The following is a 15088-nucleotide window of genomic DNA, read 5'->3' on the forward strand; positions in this document are numbered from 1 at the left end:
TACAGTCTGCCGGGCGGAACATAATGTTGTTCCTTTTACTGCCAGGAACCGCGCGCTGTGAATATTGAACCAGGGAGAGCTACCTTGGGCTCCTGTTTTTCTCCCTCACCCTCCTCCCTCTCTCTTGAAAACACAAGCCCTATGGGATGACCAGAGGTGGGGAGTCTGTATCTCAGAAATCCAGCACCCCCAGAATCAGACCTCCTTCTCTCCCCCAGTCCTCTCTTCTCCCCATTCCCGTCCCCCCACCTGACTTTCTTGGCAGTGGGGGTCGGGGGCCTGTCTCCCCTAAGATGATGATGGAGCAGCTATTTTCTCCTCCTGCACATGCCACCCCCATCTGTCCCAGTTTCCCCCCTTCATCCTCCCGCCTCAGGCTCCGCTCCACTTCAGCTCCGGGTCCTGCTGGCGGGCACCTTCCCCGGGCGCCGCGAGAGGAGATGGAGGGAAACGATCGACTCTTTCTCCTTCAAAATCAGCTCCGCCTCCTCCCCCATCCATCCATCACGCGCGGTGCAGGCTGCAGGAAAGACAGGGTGGCGGGGGCGGGGGGGGCGGGAGAAAGAAAGGCCAGGACGCCCCTTCTCTGTGCTTTTTTGTTTTTTATTGTACATTAAAAATTGGTTATTGCTCTAACTGGATCAAGAGGTATTGCCCTCTCCCCTAAGGAGGCTCGCCTCCTAGCCCCGTTCAGCAAGGATGGAAGTTACACGACAATGGATTTGAACCCTCCCTTCCCTCGCTGGCATTGGGGAAGCCCTTGATGTTGAAATCCCTCCTCGGGCTAAGTCTCGCCACCTCCCTCCCACGCGCACTGCTCCCGGAAGGCTGAAGAGAAGGATCGAGACGGTGAAGGCCTAGGCTAGTGAGAGCTTCTTAAGGTTGTCGAGATGGAGCTTCTGTCTATAGGCAGAGACCCGCAGCCCGCTGGCCTGCCTCTTACTGTCTGGCCGAAGTGCCACACAAGGTAGAGAGGGTCCTCGCACCTTAGATCAGTTAGTCTAGACCCCTCTCCCCTTTGGTGTCTTCAATCCATACCCCCTACCCATTGTCGCGAGGCCCATCGCTCGCTGGCAACCTGGACGTGTGGTCCCCACGGGGGGTTGGATGTGAATCAGGAGAGCAAGAGGCCCCCTGGTCCTGCTCTACCTCCAGGTCCTGGAGGTGCAACCCTGGCATCAGGCAGTGGCTTTCCCTCAACCCCGGACGAGATGGCGTCATGAGGCGAAGAGGGTGATCGGGGGTGGGGGTGGGACGGGGAGAGAGAGGAAGCCAGGCCTGCCCTGCCCCAACCCTCCCAGTGCTCTCCAAGCCCTAGGAAAGAGCCAGTTAATGGCCCAGTCCAGGCTGGGCCTCTAACCAAAGCCACCAGGCTTCCGGGTTGATGGGACCAACGGGATTTCACTCCACAGATGGAGAGGCAGGGCCGGGCTCGTGTGTTCTTCTCACCCCTGCTTTCCCCTCTGGTCTCTGGTGGAGCTGGGGGTCCCGGTCTGCTCATTAGTAATGGAGACAAGGAGACCCGGGGCACAGGGGTACAGACAGAGAGGTGAGATGGGGTGATGGTGGCAGACCCCTGATGCCCTCACCCAGAGAGGAGCCTTGGAATCCTCGGAGAAGAAATGAAAGACCATCGGGTCCACACCCCCCCAATCCCTCCTCCCGCTTCTGTGTCCCCAGACCTCGAGTCGCAAGGGTGTGAGTCGGAAGCCGGGCAGGGCCGAGCTCAGTCCGGTCCCTAGGGAGTGAAGACCGAAAGGCAGGAACCATTGTGTGTTGTGCATTTCCCCAGAAGGGAAGACCAGGCCTGAAGGGAGCAGAAGGCAGAAGATTGGTCCGGTGCAAGAGGAGGGTCCCAGGGGAGCCGGAGCCGGACATGGGGTAACCCGGCCCACTGGAGCGTTTTCAGAGCCTTCTCCTTCCTCGGGGTTGGGCCATTCTTTTTTTTTTTTTGCAGGATTCAGCTTTCTGGGGTTGCCCAGCCCACCGGACTCTTGTCAGAGCCTTCTCTTCCTCAGGGTCGGGCCATTCTTTTTTTTTTTTTTTTGCAGGATTAGGCTTTCTGTGGAGCCGCCACCCCCAGGATGGGACAGGTCGGGGGGTCGGGAATGTGCAGCGGTGGGTGTGCTCTTTCCAAGCTGCTCTGTGGGCCCCCGGTCCCCCCGGCCCCCCGGGATGTGCGGAGACGGAGCAGGGGAGCGGGGAGGCCTTCTCCCACAGGCAGGAAGGCAGGCAGGCAGGCAGGCAGTCATGCTTCAATGATGTTCACCGAGGGCTTTTGTTTGGGAAACTGGAAGAGGAGGGGAGGTGGGAAGACAAATGAGAGAAGTCTCCAGGATCCACCAGGCCAGGCAGAGGGTCTAGCATTTGGCCTGGAGGTGGGGAGGTCAGGGGGAAGAGACCCCGGCAGAGGGAGACCAGGGGAGAGGATGGGACAGGAAGAATTCCTTGGGTTGGGTTGGGCCTGGAAGGCCAAAGATGGTCAACTGAAAATGAAGGTGGCCTCTAGGGAGGTTCACTGCTTACTTCCTGATGTCTTTTTTTCCCTCCTTCCTTCCCATTCTCCCACCCTCCTCCTCCTCCCTTCAGCCAAAGAAGCCAAGAGGCCTAGTAGAAATAACACATCTGGGAGTCAGAGGACCTGGGATCTAATCTCTGGATCTAATCTCTGCCCTATCACTTGCCTGCTGAGTGACCTTGGGCAAGTCACTTCACTTCTCTGTGCTTTAGTTTCTTCATTTGTCAAATGTAGATTCAATGCCTGTTCTCTCTCCCTCCTACTTAGACTGTGAGCCCTGTATGGAACAGGGACTGTGCCTGACCTGATTATCTTGTACCTACCTCAGCACTTAGTTCAGTGTTTGGTACATACTAAAAATACTAAAAAATACTATTATTGTTATCCAGGGATCATTTTGTAGATTACCAGCAAGGCCTGGGAGGGGGATGTGAGGCAGGAGTGGAAGCTTTAGTGGGGAAGAGCAAGACCTAAGAATTAGGAGGAAGAGAGAAAGTCCGAGCGTGAAGGGGCAGGGGAGACGGAGAAAGAGAAAAAAAGCTCAGGCATCAGTTGTCATATCACTATCTTCACCATTCCAGTGGAGGGACAGGGATGATCAGGTCTGTTTTACAGGGAGAAACCGGGGCCTAGAGACGTGAGGGACTTGTCCAAATACCACAGCAAAGTCTAGAACCCTGGTCTGCTGATTCCTCTTAGTGGGAGAGGGGTCGAGACTGGAGAATGATATGAGGGAGGGGAGGGTGGGGTCAGAGGAGGCTTTCTGACTCCCAAGAGTCTTCCCCATCTGGGGAAGTCCCACCCAGAAGGGGGAGAGAGTGATGGGGTGGGGTGGCTGGAGCTGTGAGGCTCCTCTCCATCAACATCCTCCCCACCCTAGCCTATGGCATCAACCCATGCATGGCCTAGTGGAGAGAGCAAGGCCTGGGAGTCAGAAGGTCATGGGTTCTAATCCCGGCTCTGCCACTTGTCTACTGTGTGATCTTGGGCAAGTCACTTCACTTCTCTGTGCCTCGGTTCCCTCATCTGTAAAATGGGGATTAAGACTGTGAGCCCTATGTGGGACAGGGACTGTGTCCAACACGATTATCTTGTATCTACCCCAGTGCTTAGAACAGTGCCTGGCACAAAGTAAGCACTTAATAAATACCATCATTGTTAATAACCCAGCTGGGGTCTCTCCGGTCCCTGGGCCAGAAGCATCCTGCTCTGCTCTCCAGGCCCCACAGCTCCAGGCCACCCGGAGCTGGAATGGGTGGGGTCCTGGCTCTATTGACCCCACTGGCTCTGCTGAGTCCCCTGACCCCATTGACCCTGCTGGCCCCCATTGACCCTGATGGCCAACTGATCCCCCTGAAGCCACTGGCCCTGGCTCATCCTGCTGGCCCCACTGGTCCTGCTGTCTCTGGTGGCCCCTGACACCACTCGTCCCATTGACCTTGCTGAGTTCCCTGACCTCACTGGTCCTGGATGACCCCCGCTAGGCCCATTGGCTCTGCTGACCCTACTGATCTGCTGGATCCCACTGAGCCCACTGACCCGGCTGACCCCACTGATCCTGCTGACCCCACTGACCCTCACCTTGCTGCGCAGAAGGCCCCCACCCTGGTGCTCTGGGGTGCTGCTCTCCGACGGACTCTTGGCTTTTTCCTTGTTGTTGTTTGGCTCATTGTCCTTGATGATGTCGTACTGCCGGCAGAAGAGGGCGATGACTCCTATAGGTGGGGAGGAAGGGAGGAGAGATGGGAAGGGAGCTGGGAGGGAGCTGGGCTCCCACAGCAGAGCCCTCGGGGGGCATGGAGGCAGGGGACTGCAAAAGATGATCTCTGAGAAGCCTCCCAGCCCTGTCATTCATCTCCCCCCGGAATACACCCTCTCCCTCCTCTCCCTCTCCCTCCCCCCCTTGCCCACCTGCTCCCCTCTGGAGAGACCTCCCAAGTGGAGCTAGGAGGCTCCCAGCTATATGCGTGACTTAGTGGATAGAGCACGGGCTTGGGAATCAGAAGGACCTGGGTTCTAATCCCGACTTCACCACGTCTCCTTTGTGACCTTGAGTAAGTCACTTAACTTCTTTGGGCCTCAATTACCTCATCTGTAAAATGAGGATTAAGAGTATAAGCCCCATGAGGGACAGGGGCTGTGTCCCACCTGATTACCTACCCCAGAGTTTAGAAGAGTGCTTGGCGTAGAGTAAGCGTTTAACAGGGACCATAGCTTTTCTGCAGTTGAGTCACCGAGGGAGGGAGCGACAGGAGGGAGGGGAGCTGGGGACAGGACCCCTGGGGTCCCATGGTTACCCCGGCCAAGAATCTCCAAATCTTTCACGGGTCCTTCTGGGAGGAGGTGGGGGGAAGGTGGTCTCCTTGTTTCATGGAGTCGGGGTATTGAGAGGGGGAGGGGAAGGGGGAAGGATGAGGCCCCCGGTGGGGGGGTCCTCACCCGCAGAACTCACCCGCCCACATGAACAGAACCACGGCGATGATGAGCACCTCCCCCGTCCTCAGCTGCTGGTCCTTGCTCCCCATCTCCTTCATCGTCACCTCGTCTGCCGGCAGGAGAGGGACTCTGAGTTCCTGGCCTCTCCCCACCTGCCCGCCCCCCCCAAGACTGCCCTTCCCCAGTCTTCCCCTCCCCCGGGGGTCCCTACACCTCCGTCCCCTTAGCCACAGGCCGGGCCCGAGGAAGAGAGGCTCCTATAACACTCCCACCTCGCTCCCTCCACTGTGGCCAGGGCCCCAGGGGTAGGAGCTGGCCCGCTCTGGGGGTGTGTTGGTAGCAGGGGAAGGATTTGGGCCAGGGGGAGCCCACCGGGCTTTCTCCACCCCAGACCAACCCCCGCGGTCCCAGTAGCATCAATCCGGCTAAGGATGCTAAAGGCGAGGGAGTCTGATCTATTATATTCTAGGCTGTGCCGGCTGAGAGTGACGGATGGAGAGAAGTGGGGCCGGCGCTAGTCCAACTCAGCAGACTCGGTGCAGGCCGTTGCTCAGGCCACGAGCTCGGAACTAACGTCTTTAGGAGATGCGGACCCCCACTCCCACCCCCACCCCCGCCCCTTCTGGCCCTGCCCTCCTGCCTTTGTTCTTGGAGGCCAGCTTCTCGGCCTCGCGGGGGGTCTTGAAGAGGACCGGTTCACTGGCGGGGCTCTGGCCCTGGATGGAGATGGCCTGCACGTGGACGATGTACTCCGTGTCCTCCTCCAGGTCCCACAGCGCGCACGACCGCGTCGTCGTGTTCACTTCCTGGATGAAGCGGAGCATCCTCACGTCCTTTTTCTGCAGAGGCCAGAGCAAAGTTGGTGCCTCCCCCTGCCCGACGACCCCGTTCCTCTCTCCTCTCTCATCCACGCCTCTCCTGCACGCCCCATCCCTCCTCAGCCTCCCCCCTTTTCTCTCCCTCACCGTTCCGCCCTCCCCTCCATCAGCGACCCCCTTCCCTTCCCTCCAGAGCCCCCTCCCCTCCGCCCGTCCCTGTTCTCTCCAGCCCCCGGCCCCGGGCCTCCACGATACCTGCTGAGAGATGGCAAATCCAATCACCGCCTCGTCTTCCAGAACGTCCCAGCTCACCACGGCCGAGTTGGCCTTCAGGTGCTTCACGGTGACGTTGACCGGGGCGGAGGGACTGTCTGGAGCGAGAGAGATGGTCGAGGTAAGAATCTGAGCGGGGGCTGAAGCAGCTGTTCTTCTAGCCGTCGCTCTCCCCCACCCCACCAAAGTCTGGGATCTCAAGGACTCACCCAGAGGGAGCCCACCCAATGGGGTCAGAAGGAAGGGAGTGGGGAGGAGATTCTGTGTAGATTAAACATCCAGGCATAGCTGGAGAAACGCTGAAAGTAAACCAAAGAGAGGTAGGAGCTCAGAGACAGAGAGACAGACAGACAAAAAGATAGAGAGACCCAGCGAGATGGAGACTCAGACAAAAACCCGGAGAGTCAGACACGCAGAGAAAGAAACGTGGAGAAATAGGCCTAGAGAGATGGAAACACAGGGGCACCCGGAGAGAGGCAGAGACCTAGAGAGAGGTAAAGACCCAGAGAAACAGAAATAGAGAAAGAGACTCACACAGATAAAACCCAGAGAGTCAGAGACACACAGAGACAGAAACGTGGAGAAACATCCCCAGAGAGACCCAGAGAGAGACAGAGATGAAAAAAGAGGCAAAGACCCAGAGAGACTAATATATAGAGAAATAGATTCAAACAGACAAAAACCCGGAGAGTCAGAGAGAGAGAGACAGACAGAATCTCGGAGAAAAAGAAATGTAAAGATTCAGAGATCCCGGATGGATCCTCCCACATTGCCCCATCTTCTCTCCTGGCCACAGCTGACTGACCCCACAGTGTAATGATCAGGCCAGAGAGCATGTTGGCGTGGCCTTGGAAAGAGTCCACAGGGTGTTTTCAAGGAGAGGCAGAGTGAGACTCAGAGAGAGAGACAGAAATGTCTAGTAATCAAAAGGCAGGGGTTAAGTCCTGGCTACCTTGATCTATCTCAGGAGACCCCTGGCTGGTCTCTGGCCCCATCGAACAGGAGGGGAAACTGAGGCAGTGCCCAGGCTTGTCCTAAACTGCTCAGTCCCTGGGGTAGACCCCGGGGCCTGGGACATGCCTTGTCATCCGTCCCTCGAGGGAGGCTGCTGAATCTATTAATCAATCAATTAATCATATTTATTGAGCACTTACTATGTGCAGAGCACTGTACTTATGACTGCTGACGTCAGCGGGTGGGAGGGGATCTCAAGGGGAGGCTGGGGAGTGGCTCACCCTTGGCTGCTCCACCCTGATGCCCTGCCCTTCAACCCTGATGCCATGACCTCACCCCAGCTCTCTCTAGCCTTATTATAAGAGGCTTAGGGTCCCATCCAGACCCCACCCCCCTGTTTTCATCCCAGGGAAGATGTGGGGAGAGGGGGCAAGGTCCCTGCTATCTGGAGGCTGGGAGAGGGACTCGTGGCAACCACAAAATTTCTGCTCCAGCCTCCAGACTAGGAGTCCCTCATGCTGGGCAGCAGTATGGGCCTCCTCCTGACTGGGGTGGGCACTACCAGACAGGGACCAGAGGACAGTAAGGGGCTCCTGAGACACCACTCCGGACTCTGGTCATGCCGAGAAAGGAATGGGCTCGGGGTCAAGGCTGCTTGGGCCCAGGTTCAGGGGAGCGGTTGGGGACAGCCACCGCTGATTCATAACGGAGGCACGTGGGCTGGGGCTGAGCTGGGGCTCCCTGGCAGCCAAGCAAACTGTGGGGAGGAGCCTGCGTCAGTCCTAGGACAGAGCCCAGGTCTCTCTCCACCAATCCGTTCCCTCCCCCGGGCCCGTAGACCTCATCCTGGACCACCAATCCCCCCTCCCACCCCGGTCAGAGAAAAAAGGTCAAATGGGAGCCTGGGGCCTGACCCTGGAGAAGCTATGACCTTCCCTGATCCATTGACCTTGGCATCAAAAAGGTCAAAGGGCTCAGGCAGCTGACGTGGGAGCACGGGGGAGAGATGAAACCTGAGTCATCCCGTCTCCCACAGGCTTGGTGGCACCTGGAAGAGACGACAGGGTCTCGGGAACCTGGGGGAGCGTTTCCCGCTCCTCCCTCTCCCACTCCCCCCCCCCATCTTGAACTCCAGGGAACTTCAGAGTGTGACTCCAGCCTGGACTCCCTGGGTCCCTGGCAGTGTCCACTCCAACCTCAAGGGTGGAGGGGCTCCCTTATTCCTGCCCCTCTGGGCAAGAAATGGTCTGGGCTGACCTCCTTGCTCTTCTGCCTAGGGGGAGGGATGGGAATTAAAATGGCAGGGGAGCTACCGGGGCCCCATACGGCCCCATTCAGGAGTTCCAGAAAGAGGAATAATCGTTTTGAGGGTGAGGGCCAGTGGTCCTGGGCCTCAGTCTCCTCTACAGTTGGGAAAGCCTTCCTCCAGACTGAGGGAGAAGCTCGGGCAAGCCCCCTCCCTGCTGGCCAAGGGCTGCAGGGGCTCCCATCAGCCTGGATCAGAGGGCAAAACAGCAGAGGTTGCAGGAGCATGTGTAGGGCGGGTGGTGGGAGAAAAAGTGTGATCTTGGGCAAGTCCCTTTATTTTTTCTGTGCCTCAGTTACCTCATCTATAAAATGGGGATTAATACTGTGAGTCCCACTTGGAATAACCTAATTACCTTGTTTCCCAGTACTTAGAACAGTGCTTGGCTCATAGTAAGCGCTTAACAAACATCGTCATCATTATTATTATTAATAAACCAACCCCGAGGGAGGAGTCCCTGAAAGAGCAGATGCAGCTGGGCTGGGGACTGGACCGGACCGGGAGGGAGAGGAGAGGAGGGGGCTCTGGATGGATCTGGCAGGGCATCCTCCTGCCCCGTCTGCTAGGAAGAGAAGCTGCTGGGGTGGGTGGGGGCGCAGGGCTCCTCCAGGCCAGGAACTCCTCCAGAAGGCTGGGGCCAGGTTGAGGCTACAGTGTACAAAGATGGGCTGAAGGATCTGGAGGTCTAATGAGGGGGCTGGAATCTCCTCCTCTGGTCCCCTTTCCTTCTTAAGATCTCTGCCACATTCAGGCTGGCCTGGAGGAGTCAGGGTGCTGTTGCTGCTGTTGCTGCTGTTGCTGCTGTTGCTGCTGTTGCTGCTGTTGCTGCTGCTGGGGTGTGTGTGTGTGAGTGTGTGAGTGTGTGTGTGTTTGTGTGTGTGTGTGTATGAGAGAGAGATATAGGGGGACAGATATTGAGAGAGGAAGAAAATATGCTTTCCTATTTGTGACCAGCCCCCTATCAAACATCCCTTTCTGGACCTCCTCAAAACACAGGCCCACACAAAACAACACACAGACACCTACTCACCCATTCATGTATTCTCTCTTTCTCTCTCTCTCACACATACACACACACACACACACACACACACAATCACATGCGCTTGCCCAGCTGCCCAGGAGGGATTTAGTGATCCCTTCTTTTGCTGAATTAGTGCAGAGACAGTGGTGGGGAGGAGGGGCTCATGAGCGGGCAAGGGGAGCGGCCTTGGGATGTCCCTCTGTCCCTGGATCCGCTTGACCCGGAGGCCGTGTGTGCTCAGGAACTGAGGAGGGGGGAAGGGACTCACTATGGGGATGGAGGGAGAATCTCCTTGACGGACCCTACTCCCCAAAAAAATCCCTGAAAAACCAGCCCTGAATCCTGCGCCTTTTCTAACCCTCGAGTTAAGCACAGCTCTGGCTCACTCTCAGGCCCAGAGCTGGGTCCGGGGAGGGAACACGGAGGCCTGAGAGAGACAGTGACCGACAACAGGGCAGATAGACGTGGCCGGGGAGTTACTTTCAGCCCCAACACCGGGCCCTGGACCCCCAACTTCAGTCCCCGGTCCCAGCCCCCGGCCCCTGGCCCTGAACACCCGGCCTCCAGCTCCAGCCCCCTCTCCCGGCCCCGAACTCCCAGTCTCCAGCCCCCAGTCACGGCCCTCAACTTCCAGCCCCAGCTCCAGCCCCCAGTCCTCGGTCCTAGAAGCCAGCCCCCAGGCCCAACCCCTGCCTCAGTCCCCGGCCCCCAGCCTCCGTCTCCGACTGACTCTGGATGCCGTGTCCCACTCTCCAGCCCTCCCAGCTCTCTGAATCCCCGGCCCTCTCTCCCCAGTGCTTCTGTGCTCCAAGTCCCTAGTGCTCCTGTGCTCCCAGCCCCCAGTGCTCCGATGTTCTTGTGCTCCCCGCCCCCGGTGCTCCTGTGCTCCTGTACTCCCAGCCCCCGGGGCTCCTGTGCTTCTCTGCTCTCGTGCTCCCGCGCTCCCAGCCCCCGGGGCTCCTGTGCTGTGCTCCCAGTCCCCGGGGCTCCTGTGCTCCTGTGCTGTGCTTCCAGCCCCCGGGGCTCCTGTGCCCCTGTGCTCCCGTGCTTCTGCGCTCCTGGTCTCCCGGCCCCCTGGGCTCCTGTACTCCTGTGCTCCTGTGCTGAACTCGCAGCCCCGGGGGCTCCTGTGCCCCTGGGCTCTTGTGCTCCTGCGCTCCCGCGCTCCCGGTCTCCCAGCCCCCGGGGCTCCCGTCCCGGCCGGGCGGGCAGGCGGCCTTGCCCCCATCCCCTCTCTGCTGGGACGCCCCGGGCCCCCCGGGCTCCCCCCGGGTTCTACCCCAAGGGCAGGCAGAGGAGCGGCGCCCCCCCCCGGCCCCCCGGCCCCCGGCCCCCGGCCCCCGGCCCCCCGACTTACCCGCCTCCACCAGGAAGAGGCTGGCATAGCTGAAGTAGACGAGCAGCGCGGCGTGAATGTAGAGCAGCGAGGCGTCTGGGGCCCGGGCCGCCCGCATCGCGCCTCCTCATGGGCAACGGGGGCGGTCTCCGCTCCCCTCCCGCCCCCCGCCCCCCGTCCGGCCCGGCCCGGCCCGGCCCGGCCCGGCCCAGCCCAGCCCACCCCCCGGCTCCTCCCGGCCGGGCCGGGCCGGGGGGCTGCTCACAGGCGGCTCCCTCCCGCTGCCCGCTGCCCCCGGGCCGCCCGCATCTCAGCACCGCGGACAGCAGGTCCTGCCCCGCCCGCCCGCCCGCTCTTCCTCCTCCTGCTCCGGATGATGCTCCGGATGATGCTCCGGATGCTCCTGCTGCTGCTGCTGCTGCTGCTGCTGCTGCTGCTGCTCCTGCTGCTGCTGCATCCACGTCTGTCCGTCCCCGGCGGTCAGCCTCTATCCCGCCGGAGCCGCCCCCGCTAGCCCGCTCCGCTCCCTCTCTACGCCGCCTCTCAGCCGCTCAGGACCCTCCCCGGACCCCCGCAACTTGGGGTCCCTCTTCGCGTAGAGGCGGCTTGGGGCCCGAGGAACGGACGGGCGAGCCGGAGGACGGACGGGCGAGCGAGGGAGAAGGGAAGGAGGAGGCTTTAAGGGCGGCCCGAGGGGGCGGGAGCGCTCCCTGCTCGCTCCAGACCCAGGCCGGGCGGCCGCGAAAGAGGAGGAGGAGGAGGAGGAGCCAGGGGAGGACCCGGTCCCTCCCAGCCCCTCCCTCTCCTTCCTCCTTCCCCGTCCCTCCCCCGGGGCCCGCGGACCCTGGTGTATCCCCTCTGGACTCCCCCACCCACCCACCCTCCAAGAGAGAGGTGAGGGGCGGGCACCACTGGTGGACGGCTGGGGAGGAAGCAGAGTTCTGGACAGGGCCCCCAAGGTACGTACAGGAGGGAAGGACGGAAGGAGAAACCTCACATAACCTTCCTTCTGTCGTTCCCCTCTGCCCTGCCCTCTGGGTCCCCTAAACTCTGCCCCCAGCAACCGGTTCCAGTTTCAGAACTCCTGCCCCTTCCTCCCAACTCTGGATCTCATCTGGCCCAGGTCCCCTCGGGAGGGGTTAGGAGAGCTGGGGCCCCTCGGGAAGCCAGTGGATCTGCCGGAGGAGCCGCCTCACTGGAGGAAAGGAGACAAGAAGGACCCAACCTAATTCACCTAGTTCCCTTTTACAACTCTTCGGGATCTGCTTCGCCCAGTTTCCCTGCAGCCCTCCCCGCCACACTCCTGCTCTCCTCCCTCTTCCTATTCCCTTTGGCCAGCCGGAGGGGCCGGGAACCCGGGTAGGGGGAGGGGCAGTCGCTGTGATTCAAGACAGAGCGGAGAAGCCAGACTTAGCCTGGGCCTGGTCAAGGCTCCAGGGACTGGCTGATCCAAACTAGTTTCCCCCTCCTTACCGGGGGGGTTGAGTAGGAGAGGGAGAGCTCCCGACCCGAACAGTTCCCTCATGGGAATGGAGGGGTTAAAACCACTGGAAAGATGGAGGCAAGAGCCCCAGGTTCAAGAGGCATTGGCGGGCTGTGTGACCTTGGGCAGGTCACTTAGCCTCTCTGGACTTCCACTTCCTCATCGGTTCAGTGAGGCTCACTGGCCTGAAGGAAAGAATCAAGCGGAGACAGTTGCTGTGAGAGCATTTTGGGGTATCATGCATGCGCAGTTTCTGGGGAAGAATCAGAGAGCTGGGCCCAGGCCTGTAACTGGTTCTGAGGAGCTCGGTCCCTCTAGGAGCTGAATTCGGGCTTCTCATGGGGAGAACTCATTTATTCATTCATTCTGTCAGTCGTATTTATTGAGTGCTTACTCTGTGCAGAACACTGTACTAAGCGCTTGGGAGAGTACAAGACGACATTAAATGGAGATATTCTCTTCCCGCATGAGCTTACAGGCTAGAAGGGGTGACAGACATTACTATAAATAAATAAATTACAGATATGTACATAAATCCTGTGGGGCTGGGAGAGGAGATGAATAAAGGGAGCGTGTCAGAAACCGGACCCTGCCATCAATCCATCAGTCAATCAGTGGTATTTATTGAGCACTTTCTGTGTGTTTGGGAGAGTACAATAAAACAGAGCTGGAAGACATGTTCCTTGACATGCCTTGGTTTGGGTCTCCTTTTACACTTCTCACCTCCTCAGGAATATTAGAGCCTGGATAACCGCCCCCCCCCCACCAACACACACACAGACACTCAGATGAATAGGTACTCACACAGAAAAAAACACGCAAATGGTGCACACACATCCACAAGAAAAACACACTAAGAGCACACCAACAGCACCACACTCTCCCCCATATACTGACACCAGAAACAACCTCCACATGGACCAGAAATGCACTCCCTCCTTCCTCCTCTCCCACCTTCTCCCAGCTGAGGCCGAGGCCTTGGTTCCCTCCTTTATTTTTTTTTCCTGTGGAATTTGTTAAGCACTTATTTTGTACCAGTCACTAGACCAAGTGCTGGGATAGATGCAAGTTAATCAGGTTGAACACTGTCCGTATCCCACATGGGGCTCACAGTCATAATTGCCATTTTGCAGATGAGCTAACTGAGGTTCAGAGAAGCTAAATGACTTTCCCAAGGTCACACAGCAGACAAGTGGCAGAGCAGGGATTAGAACCCAGATCTGCTCTGCTCCTCTGTCTTCGAGACATGGGGGTTGGGGGGGCAGCTTCTCCTTCATCCTGCTGCCCCTCCTCACCTACCCCCTTTCTTTCCTGTGACCCCCGTCCCCTTATTCTGGTATCTGACGCTCCTGAGGCCCTGACTTCCAACAGACCGTGGGGACTCGGGCACTGACGCTGTCCAGACTCTTCCTTCCTTCTGGGAAAAAGGTGGCAGGGACACAATCAGGGAAGTTGGGTGGGAGGGAGGAAGTATGGAAATATTGAGAAGCAGCATGCCTTAGTGGATAGAGCACAGGCCGGGGAGTCAGAAGGTCATGGGGTCTCATCCCTGCTCCACCACTTGTCTGTTATGGGCAAGTCACTTCATTTCTCCGTGCCTCAGTTACCTCATCTGTAAAATGGGGATTAAGAGTGTGAGCCCCATGTGGAACAGGAGCTTTCTCCACCTGATAAGAGTGGAGCGTGGCTCAGCGTGGAAAGACCACGGACTTGGGAGTCAGAGGTCATGGGTTCAAATCCCGGCTCAGCCGCTCGTCAGCTGTGTGACTTTGGGCAAACCCCTTGACTTCTCTATGCCCCAGTTACCTCATCTGTAAAACGGGGATTAAGACCGTGAGTCCCATGTGGGACAATCTGATCACCTTGTAACCTCTCCAGCGCTTAGAACAGTGCTTTGCACATAGTAAGCGCTTAACAAATGCCGTCGTTATTATTACCTTCTATCTACCCTAGCGCTTAGAACAGTGCCTGGCATACAGTAAGCGCTTAACAAGTGCCATTATTATTATTATTAATAAGTGTGGAAGAGGAGGTCTCCCAGAGGTCATGTTTGTCCCCCTACTTTCAGTCGGACAGGTGGGAAGGGGTGTGTGGGTGTGAGTTGGGGGGGTGGTCGGGGGTCTTAGCGAGAGCGAGAAGGAGTCAGCCGGGTTGGACCCTGAAACGTGGTTCTTTACTGCCGCCTGCTGGCCACCGCGCACACCCGCAGGCCCAGGCCCCCTGCGCCGCCTGGGCCGGGGCTGGGAGCTCGTCCCGCCTGGGTCCTCCGAGCCTCCCGGGGCCTGCACTTCCCCGGGGGTTGGGATTCTTGGAGCCCCCAGGCCCCCAGAGAACCTGAGGGTGGGGAGTGGAGGTCGGAGGAGGCGGTGGGGGCGCGAGGGAGGGCGAGGGAGGGCGAGGGAGGGCGAGGGAGGCTCCCGCAGGCAGGTTGCAGGCCTGTTACACCAAGTCCCCAAGCTGCTGACTCCGGAATCACAGACGCTAATTTGCATCTTGTTCTGCGCATCCTTTGCGTGGCATTCATTGTCATGCCTTTCGGATTGTCAGCAAGCCCAGCTCCCGCTCCCCATCCAGCTGGGCGGGACTGGGGGGTGCTTTGGGGACACCCTTGGCCAGGAAAGGGGGGCGGGGGGCTCTCAGCCAGAGAGGAGACTCCCGGTGGGAAGGTATAGAGAGGCGGGGAGACGAGGGGGCCAGAGGGAGGGGTCTCCCCCCAAAGGCCAAGCCCCCCGCCCCTCCTGGTCCGGGAGGCTACCCCGATCTCTCACCCCTCTTCGTGTGAGGCTCCAAACCTCTCACCTCCCGTCTCTACTCTTTCTCTCTCTTCCCAACCCCCGGGCCCCGGCGGGAGCACGTGCGAAGACTGCAGGGAGAGGGGAGGAGCAACCACCCAGTACGGCGGGGGGCTTCATCACCTCCCCACCTCGGTCCCCATTCCCG

At 59.1% G+C, this 15088-nt stretch overlaps 1 protein-coding gene across 2 annotated transcripts; it reads right to left on the bottom strand.

The window, feature by feature from the left end:
• Nucleotides 1-582: 582 nt before the first annotated feature.
• FNDC5 (fibronectin type III domain containing 5) lies at nt 583-10845 on the bottom strand. Of its 2 annotated transcripts, none has more exons than XM_029081498.1 (6): nt 10687-10845; nt 6028-6143; nt 5595-5793; nt 4971-5063; nt 4100-4233; nt 583-2290 (listed from the first exon to the last, which is right to left on the bottom strand). In XM_029081498.1, the coding sequence occupies exons 1-6, from the start codon at nt 10781-10783 to the stop codon at nt 2249-2251; spliced, it is 681 nt and encodes a 226-aa protein (XP_028937331.1). In that variant the 5' UTR covers nt 10784-10845; the 3' UTR covers nt 583-2248. The 2 variants fall into 2 exon arrangements, with proteins under 2 accessions (XP_028937331.1, XP_028937332.1); XM_029081499.1 differs by lacking the exon at nt 583-2290 and adding an exon at nt 3067-3234.
• Nucleotides 10846-15088: the final 4243 nt, after the last annotated feature.

The sequence above is a fragment of the Ornithorhynchus anatinus genome, chromosome 16 (genome assembly GCF_004115215.2).
Source record: "Ornithorhynchus anatinus isolate Pmale09 chromosome 16, mOrnAna1.pri.v4, whole genome shotgun sequence".
In the NCBI taxonomy this organism is placed as follows: Eukaryota; Metazoa; Chordata; class Mammalia; order Monotremata; family Ornithorhynchidae; genus Ornithorhynchus; species Ornithorhynchus anatinus.